This window comes from Microcaecilia unicolor, chromosome 4, assembly GCF_901765095.1.
Source record: "Microcaecilia unicolor chromosome 4, aMicUni1.1, whole genome shotgun sequence".
In the NCBI taxonomy this organism is placed as follows: domain Eukaryota; kingdom Metazoa; phylum Chordata; class Amphibia; order Gymnophiona; family Siphonopidae; genus Microcaecilia; species Microcaecilia unicolor.
In genome coordinates this window covers 320,547,660-320,561,091 of record NC_044034.1, presented here as the reverse complement: position 1 = coordinate 320,561,091, position 13,432 = coordinate 320,547,660, and the positions used below count along the sequence as shown (strand labels likewise).

The 13,432-nt window shown below is 42.2% G+C and overlaps 1 protein-coding gene across 1 annotated transcript in view; it reads left to right on the top strand.

Moving 5' to 3' along the window:
* The window catches only part of HTRA4 (HtrA serine peptidase 4), a 54,836-nt gene that overhangs the window by 14,900 nt on the left and 26,504 nt on the right, over positions 1-13,432 (top strand). Inside the window, exons 4-5 of the mRNA XM_030201908.1 lie at positions 1,489-1,683; positions 10,516-10,548. Coding sequence (XP_030057768.1) covers positions 1,489-1,683; positions 10,516-10,548 — 228 coding nt within the window. The remainder of the gene's footprint in view (positions 1-1,488; positions 1,684-10,515; positions 10,549-13,432) is intronic.

Below are 13,432 nucleotides of genomic sequence, written 5' to 3'. Positions count from 1 at the left end.
TCTTTACATCCTGATATTTTTCTGCAAGAGACTCACTTAACAGTAACTAAATGTAATAAGTTTTTTCTTCCTGGTTTTATTCATTCTTTTCATTCCCCAGCTATATATAAGAAATGTGGTATACCTCTCTATTCCACTCCTCTCCAAATGCTCAACTTGTGAAATCTCTCTCTGACTCTGATGGTAGATAGATGCTAGTTTATGCTAATATTAAGTCTCTCCCTCTCTGGTACATGCATCTGTTTCAGACTTGCCAAAGTTTATAAGAGGTCTCTACTCCTCTTACACTTCTACCCCTACACCCAGTGACTCTGGAGAGTTCTAACTATACCTCTTAGTAACCCCCATTATGATGGGGGATTACATATGGCACCCAAAAAATGAGCTCTAATCGCTATTCTATAAAGGGCATTCCAAGTTGGGTGCCGTTTATAGACTAGTTCCTAGCACCGGGATCTATGCCTAACTTTTAGGTGAGAGGATTTATATCAACTAAAACCTAGTGTAAATCCCTGTGCCTAAATTAGGTGCGGATGGGGTGTGTGCAAATCCTTAGAATGCTCCTCCCATGCCATGCTCCTTTTTGAATCCGCACACAAAAATTTACTTGCTCATCTATATAGAATTCTCAAACAAAAACGCAGCTGTGTCTGATATTTATCCTTTTCTTTTTCCAAATTCAGTTCTAAACAGCACATATGAGGCAGGCATTGATGCACTATGTGCGATTCTTCAAGCATATGTTTTGGCAGTCCACACCCTGAGGCAGCATTCTGCAAAACACGTCGCATGTTGGTGGAGGCATCCGTGCTCTGCAAAATGTGAAAATAATTTGATGAAGGATCACTGTTTTGGAGCATTTTCTACAGAAGTGAGATATGTTTGTAAAAGTCAAGGATATGCACTGAAATTAATGAACTCTGTTGAAATAAATATTAAAAACTTCCAAGAACTTTTTTGTGCTGTTTGGAAACTGAATTTGAAAAAAGAAAAAGATTAATATCAGATGCAGCTAGGTTGTTGTTTCAGAATTTAGTATCTCTGCTGGTTTACTTGGACCATTAAAATTGATTCATCTTTATAAAATAGCACCTAGCAAGATATGCACGTAAATTCTAATTATTGATAATTAGTGCCAATAATTATTAGCACCCATCAGCGTTAATTGGTTCATTAAGCAATTAAATTGTGTGTGCAAATTGGGCATATGCCCAAATTTGCACACAATTTTGTGCACCATATGTAGAATCTGGGGGATTATAGGACATATTTTATAGTACTGTAGCAGCATAATTTTATGTTGCCACAGTGTGACAAAAGAAAGTATTGGGGAAAACAAGGACTGCATTTATAGCACATTAAGAGCAATGGCAAGTTGTCTTGAACTGGGCCAGTGCTATTGGTTTTGTCTCTAAGATGCTGAGCAAATAGTATGACGGTTGCAGGGCCAGTCTGAAAGGGAGCTTATGTCTTTCATCTCTCACACAGACTTCCCTTCCAGTGTTACTGCTGGGTAGGTCTTCAGATCTGAGGCCGGGGGAGTTTGTGGTGGCCCTGGGGAGTCCCTTCTCCTTACAGAACACAGTGACAACAGGAATCATCAGCACCACCCAGAGAGAAGGCAAGGAGCTGGGACTGAAGGACTCTGACATGGACTACATTCAAACAGATGCCATCATCAATGTAAGTCCTTCTTTCTTAATGCTCATTACTAATGTATTAGTGGATACACATATGTTAACATATAATTAACGAAAACTCCCTTGTCATCCATTCTTGTTTGTAATATCTCCCAGAACATATTGGACTCTCACTGGCTCTTGCCTTGGGTCACATAGCATTAAAATTCTTGTACTTTTACAAGAGTATAACACATTAGATTAATTAATATTGTAATTGATTTGGGGCCTGGTCTGTATACAAAACAGAATCCTTTAGGGTAGAGTGCTACTGTTGAAGTAAGTTTGATGGTGGTGTCCAAGTACCATCTAGCAAGACTATGGGAACATAGGCACCCAACTATTCTAGTAACCTCCAATCTCCACTGGTTTGGGGCAACAGTTTCACTAAATTTAGTAGCTGTTTAAATTATTACAAGAGAGAGAGATATTGATGGCAGATAAAGACCATATGGTCTATTCATTCTGCCCATCCACTGTCTGTTCCTCTCTTTTAGAAATCTTACGTGTTTGTCCCCATGCTTTCTTGAATTTACATACAGACTTGGTCTCCACCGCCTCCACTAGGAGGTCATTCCACTCATCCACCACCCTTTCCATTAAAAAATATTTCCTTAGATTACTTCTGAGTCTATCCCCTTTCACCTTCATCCCATGCCCCTTCATGCCCAAGCTTTCTGTCAAATGAAAGAAGCCATCTCCTGTGCATTTATACCACAGAAGCAATTAAATGTATCTATCATATCTCCACTCTGCCACCTTTCTTAAAAAAAAAAAAATACATATATATATATATATATATATATATATATATATATATATATATACACACACACACACACACACATACTGAGATTTTTAAGTCTGTCTCCATATGATTTATGATGAAGACCACCAATCATTTTAGTAGCCACCCTCTGGACTGACTCTACCTTGTTTATATCCTTTTGAAGGTGCAGTCCCCAGAACTAGACACACTACTCTAAATGGGGGTAACACCAAGCACTATCACTTCTTTTTTTTTTTTCTGCTGGTCATTCCTTTCCCTATGCACCCAAGCATCCTTCTGGGTTTCAACATTGTCTTTTCTACCTGCTTGGCCAATTAAGATAATCTGATATGATCACCCCCAAGTCCTGCTGTTCTTTCATGCACAGAAGTACATCACTCCCTATATTGTACCACTCGCCCAGATTTTTGCAGCCCAGATGCACAACCCTTGCATTTTTTAACATTTAAACTTAGCTTTCAAATCCTAATCCACTCTTCAAGCTCTGCTAGATCTCTCATGTTATCTACAGAATTAGGGGTGTTTTTCTAGATAGCCCTTTTTAAATGTCACTCACAAAAATGGTTAAAAGAACTGGATCATATATATGGTGCTGGGTATCTCCACCTGAAGTAAGGGATTTTAATGGGTAAGATTTCCCTTCCTTTTCCCAAGGAAACTACAACAAAACACTTCCATAAATACAACTCTTACATTTTTCCACTCCTCTCTTATCTGTGACCTACACTCCTGACATATATATGTATTATAAGACAGATTTAGCTAGCCCAGGGGGCTCCTACCAGGTCAGCCCCTGAACTCAGGGATGCTCCTGATTGGGGGGGGGGGGGTTACATTAAGTACACCACATCCAGCACTCTCCTTTTATCCAACTATCTGGTCACCCTGTCAAAGAAATTATCAAGCTCACCTGACAAGACTTCCCTCTAGTAAAAATAAAAAACAGACAAAAGATTGCAAATTAATACTGTCAAGTACTGAGCATGATGTAAATAGGAACAACAAACATAGTTTGACATGTCTATATGCGAATGCCAGGAGCCTAAGAAATATGATGGGAGAGTTAGAATATATTGCACTAAATGAAAAATTACATATAATAGGCATCTCTGAGACCTGGTGGAAGGAGGATAACCAGTGGGACACTGTCATACCAGGGTACAAATTATATCGTAGTGATAGGGTGGATCGAATTGGTGGAAGGGTAGCATTGTATATTGAATCAAATAGATTGAAAATTTTGCAGGAAACAAAACACTTCTTGGAATCTCTATGGATTGAAATTCCATGTATAAAGGGGAAAAGGATAGTGATAGGAGTGTACTACCGTCCGCCTGGCCAGGATGAACAGACGGATGCAGAAATGTTAAAGGAAATTAGGGACGCAAACAAACTGGGCAACACATTAATAATGGGTGATTTCAATTACCCTGATATTGACTGGGTAAATGTAACATTGGGGCATGCTAGGGAGGTAAAATTCCTTGATGAAATCAAGGACTGCTTTATGCAGCAGCTGGTACAGGAGCGCATGATCTGGTGCGGGAGGTAATGGTGCTGGGGCCGCTTGATAACAGTGATCATAATATGATCTGATTTGATATTAGCTTTGAAGTAAAAATACATAGGAAATCAAATGCGTTAGCGTTTAACTTTAAAAAAGGAGACTATGATAAAATGAGAACAGTGAAAAAAACTTAGAGGAGCGGCTGCGAGGGTCAAAAATTTACATCAGGCATGGATGCTGTTCAAAAACACCATCCTGGAAGCCCAGGCAAAATATATTCTGTGTATTAAAAAAGGAGGACGGAAGACCAAATGACAGCCGGCATGGTTAAAAAGTGAGGTGAAGGAAGCTATTAGAGCTAAAAGAAAATCCTTCAGAAAATGGAACCGACTGAAAATAATAAGAAACAGCATAAAGAATGCAAAGTCAAATGCAAAGCGCAGATAAGGAAGGCTAAGAGGGACTTCGAAAAAAAGATTGCGTTGGAGGCAAAAACACATAGTAAATTTTTTTTAGGTATATTAAAAGCAGGAAGCCGGCAAAAGAATTGGTTGGACCACTAGATGACCGAGGAGTAAAAGGGGCAATCAGGGAAGATAAAGCCATAGCAGAGAGATTAAATGAATTCTTTGCTTTGGTCTTCACCGAGGAAGATTTGGGTGGGATACCGGTGCTGGAAATGGTATTCGAAGCTGACGAGTCGGAGAAACTTAATGAATTTTCTGTAAACCTGGAGGATGTAATGGGGCAGTTCTACAAATTGAAGAGTAGCAAATCTCCTGGACCGGATGGTATTCATCCCAGAGTACTGATAGAATTGAAAAATGAACTTGCGGAGTTATTGTTAGTACTATGTAATTTATCCTTAAAATCGAGCGTGGTACCGGAAGATTGGAGGGTGGCCAATGTAATGCCAATTTGTTTTTTTTAAAGGTTCCAAAGGAGATCTGGGAAATTATGCTTTTTAACATATTTATAAATGACCTAGAGATTTGAGTAACTAGTGAGGTAATTAAATTTGCTGATGACACAAATTTATTCAAAGTCGTTAAATCATGGGAGGATTGTGAAAAATTACAAGAGGACCTTACGAGACTAGGAGATTGGCGTCTAATGACGTTTAATGTGAGCAAGTGCAAAGTGATGCATATGGGAAAGAGGAACCCGAATTATAGCTACATCATGCAAGATTCCACATTAGGAGCCACGGACCAAGAAAGGGATCTAGGTGTCGTCGTTGATGATACGTTCAAACCTTCTGCTCAGTGTGCTGCTGCGGCTAAGAAAGCAAATAGAATGAGGATGTTATAATGCCTTTGTATTGCACCATGGTGCGACCGCACCTCGAATACTGTGTTCAATTCTGATCGCCGCATCTAAAAAAAGATATAGTGGAATTAGAAAAGGTGCAGAGAAGGGCGACGAAAATGATAAAGGGGATGGGACAACTTCCCTATGAGGAAAGGCTAAAGCGGCTAGGGCTCTTCAGCTTAGAGAAAAAGCAGCTGAGGGGAGATATGATAGAGGTCTATAAAATAATGAGTGGAGTGGAGTGGAACGGGTAGATGTGAAGCGTCTGTTTAAGCTTTTCTAAAAATACTAGGACTAGGGGGCATGTGATGAAGCAACAATGTAGTAAATTTAAAACGAATCGGAGAAAATATTTCTTCACTCAATGTGTAATTAAACTCTAGAATTCGTTGCTAGAGAATGTGGTAAAGGCGGTTAGCTTAACAGAGTTTTAAAACGGTTTGGACAGCTTCCTAAAGAAAAAGTCCATAGACCATTATTAAATGGGCTTGGGGAGAATCCACTATTTTTGGGATAAGCAGTATAGAATGTTTTGTACTTTTTTGGGATCTTGCCAGGTATTTGTGACGTGGATTGGCAACTGTTGGAAACAGGATGCAGGGCTTGATGGACCTTTGGTCTTTCCCAGTATGGCAATACTTATGTACTCATGTTAAAACCATTCTGCACCAGGTCCTGCAAATCACACATATATATATAATATAATATAATATAATATAGATAGATATATCTAATTATATATATATATATACACACTAGTAAAAAAAGGCCCGTTTCTGACACAAATGAAACAGGCACTAGCAAGGTTTTCCTTGGAGTGTGTATGTTTGAGTGTGTGTGAGTGACTGTGTGAGAGAGAGAGAGAGAGTGAATGTGTGTGTGTGTATGTGACAGAGAGAGTGTGGGTGCGAGTGTGTCTGAGTGTGTGTGTGTGAGAATGAGTGTGTGCGAGTGCGTATGTGAGCCACAGTGAGTGTGAGAGTATTTCACACAGATACAGTGTGTGTGAGACAGATAGTGTGAGAGTATGTGTGCGATACACAGACTCTCTGTGAGAGCAAGAGTGTATGAGATCGAGAGAGTGTTTGAGTGACTGTGTGACACAGAGAGTGAATGTGAAACAGTGTGAGACATAGAGTGTGTGGTAGACAGTGTATGAGAGTGAGAGAGACACTGACTGTGAGAAAGAGAGAGTGTGTGTGTGACAGAGATACCTCCCCCATCCCTCTCTGTGGTCTCAAGACCCCCTCCCCCTCCCTCTATGGTCCCCCTCCCCTCTGGTCTCAGGACCCCCTCCGTGGTCTGAGGCCCCGCCCCTGCCGCCCTCGCCGCCATGCCTCTCTGAGGTCGCAGCCACTTGCCCCTCCACCCCCCCAGGGTGCCACCGCTCCTCCCCTCCACCCCCCCCCCAAGGTCGCCACAGCTCCCCCCTCCATCCCCCCCCCCCCGAGGTCGCCACCGCTCCCCCCCTCCGTCCAACATCAGCTCAGCTGCCATTTCTGGCCACTGCTGCTTCTCCTGTTGAGCAGCAGCGGCTGGTACAAAAACAAAAAAAGCAACTTAAACCTGCAAAAATGCTTTTAAAAAAGGAAGCGGGGCACCACAGGCAGCCACCAGGCATTGGCTGTCAGCTCTGCAGCCGCTCCTCCTCTCACCTCTCACGTCGCTGCGCTCCTCCGGGGTTCTACTCCAGGGACAGTGACATGAGAGGTGAGAGGAGGAGCGGATGCAGAGCTGACAGCCAATGCCTGATGACTGCCTGCGGTGCCCAGCTTCCTTTTTAAAAGCATTTTTTCAGGTTTAAGTTGTTTTTGTTTTTGTACCGGCCGATGCTGCTCAACAGGAGAAGCAGCAGTGGCCGGAAATGGCAGCTGACGTCGGCCGGAGGGGGGGAGCGGCGGCAACCTCGGGGGTGGGGGGAGGGTGGAGCAGTGGCTGCGGCAACCTCGGGGGGGGGGGGAGGGGGGAGCGGTGAGGGATGGCGACCTCGAGGGGGGGGCGTGGTGAAGGGCTGAAACTGCTCCTCCAACGCAGCCAGACATTGGAATGTTGGGAGTGCAAGATGAACGTTCAGTGAAGCTGCCTGGGGCCGGGCCTGCACTGCTGTTGCTTGGGCTCTCTAGATGACGTCATCCGAGGCTTCAGTCCCAGGCACAGCCAATCAGAATGGAGGCACAGGCCCAGGCAGCTTCATGGAACGTTCATGGTGCAAATTATTATATAGGATACGATATATCTCATTATATTATAAGACAGATTTAGTTGGCCCAGAGGCCCCCCCCCCCTTGAATTCAGGGATGCTCCTGATGGGGTTGTTACACTAATAGCCATATTTTCAAAGAACTTAGCCTTCCAAAGTTCCATAGGTTTCTATGGAACTTTGGAAGGCTAAGTGCTTTGAAAATATGCCTCTAAGTACACCACATCCAGCACTCTCTTTCTATCCAACTGTCTGGTCACCCAGTCAAAGAACTTAATCAAGTTCATCTGACAAGACTTACCCCTAGTAAAACCATTCTGCATCAGGTCCTGCAAATCACTGGATTCTAGAAATCTCACTATCTTCTGTCTTAGAAGTATTTCCATTAATATTTACACCACAGATATCAGATTAACTGGCCTTTAGTTCCCAACCTCTTCCTTAATTCCGCTTTTGTAGAAAGGTGGGACCACATCTGCCTTTCTCTCAGGACCACTCCCAACTCTGTAGAGACATTAAAAAGATCCAACAGAATGTCCCTAAGTTCCTTCAGTAACCTAGGATGTATCCCATCTGACTCTATTGCTTTGTCTATCTTCAATTTACCTAGCTACTGACAGAGTCTTCTGAAAATTGTTTAAGATCTTCCATGCTTTGTGGCCCTACTCCCATCTGTTCCTCTGTGAACACAGAATAGAAATATTTGTTAAGCAGTTCCACTTTATCCTTATCAACTTCTACATTTTCCTCCTGTTCACCCTTGTGCCTTACAATGCCACCTTTGCACTTCCTCCTATCACTAACATATCTATAAAATGTCTTGTTTCTCCATTTTACCATACTGGCTAGTTTTTCTTCCATTTATGTCTTTGCTTTCCCGACTGCTTTGCCCGTCTCTCATAGCTTTTCCAGATATTGCTCCCTGTCTTGTGCTTTCTGTGGTCTCTTGTAGTTTATGAAGGCTAGTCTCTTTTTCCTTACCTTTTCAGCTACTACTTTTGAGATCCAAAGTGGCCTTCTTTTCCTCTTTTATTTACTTTCCTAACAAAAAGGTTTGTTGCTCTTAAAATGGTTCCTTTCAGTTTTGCCCACTGCTTTTCCCATTCAGCTAACAACTTCTTTGAGATATTCCCCCATCTTTTTAAAATTAGTTTATTTTTTCTTTAAGTCTAGAACTTTCACTTTTGAATAAACCCTCTCCACTTGTGTCTTAATGTTGAATTACAACATCCAGTGACCACGAGATGCCATGTGACCACCCACTATAACATCAGAAACCCACTCATAAGCACCAGGTCCAATATGGCTCCATCTCATGTGGATTGCATTCCCAGTTGCTGAAACAGATAAAATATACAGGGGTGAGGAGAGCCATGTTTAGGAACACCTGCATGCTAGATTAGGTACAATAATTTGTATGTTCATCTACTCAAAATGGTAGAGAACTTATGAGCATGACGACAGAAACTCACTCGGATAAACAGATGTATCCTACAAATGGTTAAATTTCTATGACTGGTAGCTGGAATATCCCCTTTGCAATGTGGACTGGAATGACCTGGCAGACAGGATGGGCTAATTGGTCTTTATCCACCATCAGCTACTATATTACTATGGAGCTTATTTTCGAAAGAGAAAACCATCTAAAAAGTGGCATAAAGCAGCATTTGGACACTTTTCTCACAAAAATGTCCAAATTGGTATATTCAAAACCTATTTTTTAAAGACATTTTTCTATGCTGTTTGTTTGCAGTGCATCTAAATTTCAAGGGGGAGTGTTGTGGGCACGTTAAGGGCGGGATTTAGACGTTCCTAAGATTGGATGTTTTTCAGCCATAATGGAACAAAACAAAACCGTCAAGGACTAAAACGAAGACATTTTGAGCTAGACCTGTTAGAACGAATAAGGCACAAAAGGTACCCTAAAGAACCAGATGATCACTGAAAGGAATCAGGAATGACCTCCCCCTTACTCCACCAATGGCCACTGGCCCCTTCCCACCCCCCAAAAATGTTATTAAAAACATTACTTACTAGCCTCTATGCCAGCCTCAGATGTTATACTCAGGTCCATTAGAGCAGCATGGAAGTCCCTGGAATAGTGTAGTGCAGTGCACTGTAGACAAATGGACCCAGGTCCATACCTCCTACCTGTTACACTTGTGGTGGAAGCTCTAAGTGCTTCGGTGCGCCCTTCACCCATAGGGGCTATTGTAGTGGTGTACAGTTGGGGGTAGTGGGTTATGGAGGGCTCAGCAGACAAGAAAAGGGAGCAACGGTGAGATATGTACCTACGAGCATTTATTTAAAGTCCACTGCTGTGCCCCCTAGAGTGTCCCACTGCTCTCTTAGGATGTCTGGGGGACCAGTCTACTAAAGATGCTGGCCTCCTCCTACATCTCAATGGCTTGATTTTCTCTGTTTTTCACTTGGATGGGTTTTTTATTTCTAGAAAATGGTCAAAAAAAGTGAACCTTGTTCGAAGCGGTATTTTAAAAAAAAAAAAGGATGTTTTCCTTTTTGGATTTTGGATGTTTTGTGCAAAACATCCAAAGTCAGACTTAGATGTCCTATCAAAAATGCCTCTCCATGTATTTCCTGCACAAAGGGAAGATACACATTGGAAAAGTTTATTATCCAGTCAGATCCCTCCCCAGGGGACTGTGAAAGCTGCCTCAACAGTATCCCCAACCACAGTCAAGATGGGGAGCAGAAAATCCAATTCAGGGATCAAACTGGGGATCTGACATGGCTGTACACAGCTACTACTACTACTTATCATTTCTATAGCGCTACTAGACATACGCAGTACTGGACATAGACACTGGACATAGAGAGGCAGCCCCTGCTCGACAGAGTTTACAATCTAATTAGGACAAACAGGACAAATAAGAGAAGGGAATTACTAAGGTGGGAATGGGTACTGAACAAGCGAGTATGGGTTAGGAGTGAAAAGCAGCATAAAAAAGGTGGGCTTTGAGTCTCCAAATATGTTTAACCATTCACACCCATTTCATTTTATTTGCAGTATGGAAATTCTGGAGGGCCCTTGGTGAACCTGGTAAGTTTTAACCTTGCACTCATCTTCTCTTCACCTTTATTTCATTTATTAATTTACCTCCTGCTTTCCTACAAAAGAATTTAAGTTACAATAACAGAGAACAATTCAGTAAATAAACACAATTTAAAACCTACAGCAACTTTGAACCCAAAATCCATTACCCACCCCAAAACAAAATAAAACCCCATTCAAAGATAAGAGATACCATCCCGCCATTACAACTTTTTGCTGTCCTAACTTTATCCAGTTTATCATCCAGTTAGTAGCCTGAATATGGGCACTATCTGGATAACCTCAAGCTGCACCCAAGGACCATCCCAGAACTGTCCTGTTAGTGCCAAGGTGGTCAGAGGATGTACTCAGCAGAACTATTCAGGTAGTGCCACCGTATATCCCTCTTGCCAGCACTTATCCAATTAGCAGCACCTGATAACTGAATAAGTGCCTTTGAATATCAGCCCCTACAAAGTTAGACACAAGATCTTTCTGCAAATTGTATTGCATAATTAATTTTTATTTATAGTTTTTTTTACAGATTCAGAATAAGCAAACAGTAAATGTAACAGATGCAAAATCTTGGACACCCTTTCAGTCAGTACTTGTAACACCTCCTTTAGTAGAAATAACAGTTACCAAATGTTTCCTATCATCAGCTAAATCTTTTGGAATTTTCCCCCCACTCTTCTAGCGCAGAAACAGTCTTGTCTTTTTGCAAGCACTGCAAGTTTGAGATCTTCTCATAGATATTCAATAGTATTCGGGTCCGGGGGCTCTAAAACCTTTATCTTCCTTTCTTGTAAGTACTTATTTATTTTGAGGTATGTTTTGGATCATTGTTTTGCTGAAATATCCAAACTCTTTTCAACTGACAGACAGAGGCTACATATTTCAATCAAGCGACTCCTCTAGGTTATCAATGCCTATTATGTAATCGTCCATCCTGTAATGGAGGAGGCATAGCCATCCTCAATTCAAATAAGCTGACAATTACAGGCTTCTCAGTTTCTCCCAAGCCACTACTCGAATCACTAAGTTTTCGTATTAAAGGCTCCCCCCTTGTTAGATTTCTTGCTTATCTACCATCCTCCACCTCCTTCAGCTACTTCATTCATACTTTTACAGTCTCTGATCACTGACTTTTGACTTAACTCTCCACACCCAATTGAGACCAACTTCCATTATGATGATCCGGTTGCTCCGTTCTCTATAGACCTCTTGGATCTTTCTTCCGATTTTTAATCTTGTTCAATTTGTATCTGGCCCTACTCATCATGGAGATCATACTCTTGACCTTATCTTTTCCATCCAGGACCCATCTATTTCTTTACATACCTCTTCTATCCTTCCCCTACCATGGTCCGATCATTCTTTAATACTCTTCAAATGTTCAACATGTGCAAGTTCTATGCCATCGCTACCCAAACACACACTACAATGTGATCTAAAATGTTTTTGCATAAACCTCTATTATTCAATACCTTTAAGAAGTCCTCCCTTCCGGAGCAAATCCAATGTTGGAATAACAAACTCATCTGGGCACTAGATGCAGTGGCCCCTTTACACTCTGTAAAATCATCCTCTCATTCAAGATCATATAACCCATGGTTTACGCTCACTCTTCAACAACACAGACACCCAACTTTAGCAAGCAGAAAGGAGAAGGTGACATGGAGGGGCATAATCGAATGGGGATGACCATCTCTAAGGGCACCCATCTCTAAGGACATCCCAGCGAAAGGGCAGGGAAACCGCTATTATCAAAACAAGATGGGCGTCCATCTTTCGTTTCGATAATACGGTCGAGGATGCCCAAATCTCAACATTTAGGTCGACCTTAGAGATGGTCGACATAAATGTTGAGATGGTCAACCTTAGAGATGGTCGTCCCCGGTTTTCGGCAATAATGGAAACCGAGGACGCCCTTCTCAAAAACAACCAAATCCAAGGCATTTGGTTGTGGGAAGAGCCAGCATTCATAGTGCACTGGTCCCCCTCACATGCCAGGACACCAACTGGGCACCCTAGGGGGCACTGCAGTGGACTTCACAAATTGTTCCCAGGTGCATAGCTCCCTTACCTTCGGTGCTGAGCCCCCCAAACCCACTCCCTACCACTGTACACCAGTACCATAGCCCTAAGGGGTGAAGGGGGGCACCTACATGTGGGTACAGTGGGTTTTGAAGGGCTCACATTTACCAGCACAAGTTTAACAGGTAAGGGGGGATGGGCCTGGGTCCACCTGCCTGAAGTCCTGCACCCACTAAAACTGCTCCAGGGACCTGCATACTGCTGTCATAGAGCTGGGTATGACATTTGAGGCTGGCAAAAAATTTTTAAAAAATTTTTGTTTAGGGTGGGAGGGGGTTGGTGACCACTGGGGGCGTAAGAGGTGGTCATCTGGTCAGTTTGGGCACCTTTTTAAGACTTGGTCGTGAAAAAAAATGGACCAAGTCTACCAAATGCTCGTCAGAGACGCCCTTCTTTATCGGCCGAGGACGCCCATCTCTTAAGTATTGATGTACCTCAAGGATCTATCTCTCACCTACTCTTTTTAACATTTTCCTGTCTCCCCCCCCCCCCCCCCCCACACTTCTTAAATTAGCCCAAATTCTGAATTGACGATATTTGTTTATGCCGATGATATCCAAGTGTTCTACAACTTAGATACCTGTACTCCTGCTGAAATCGTTAAATTAAACCTTAAACTTTCTACTATTACTAACTGACTTCAAGAACACAATCTTGTTCTTAATCCTGAGAAATCCAAGCTTGTTCATTTCTCTACTGCAGGACAGACCTCACTACTAATACCTATCTGACTCTCTAAAATTCCGGTAACAGTCAGATTCTGTTCGTATTCTCCTGGATTCAGATCTGTCTTTTA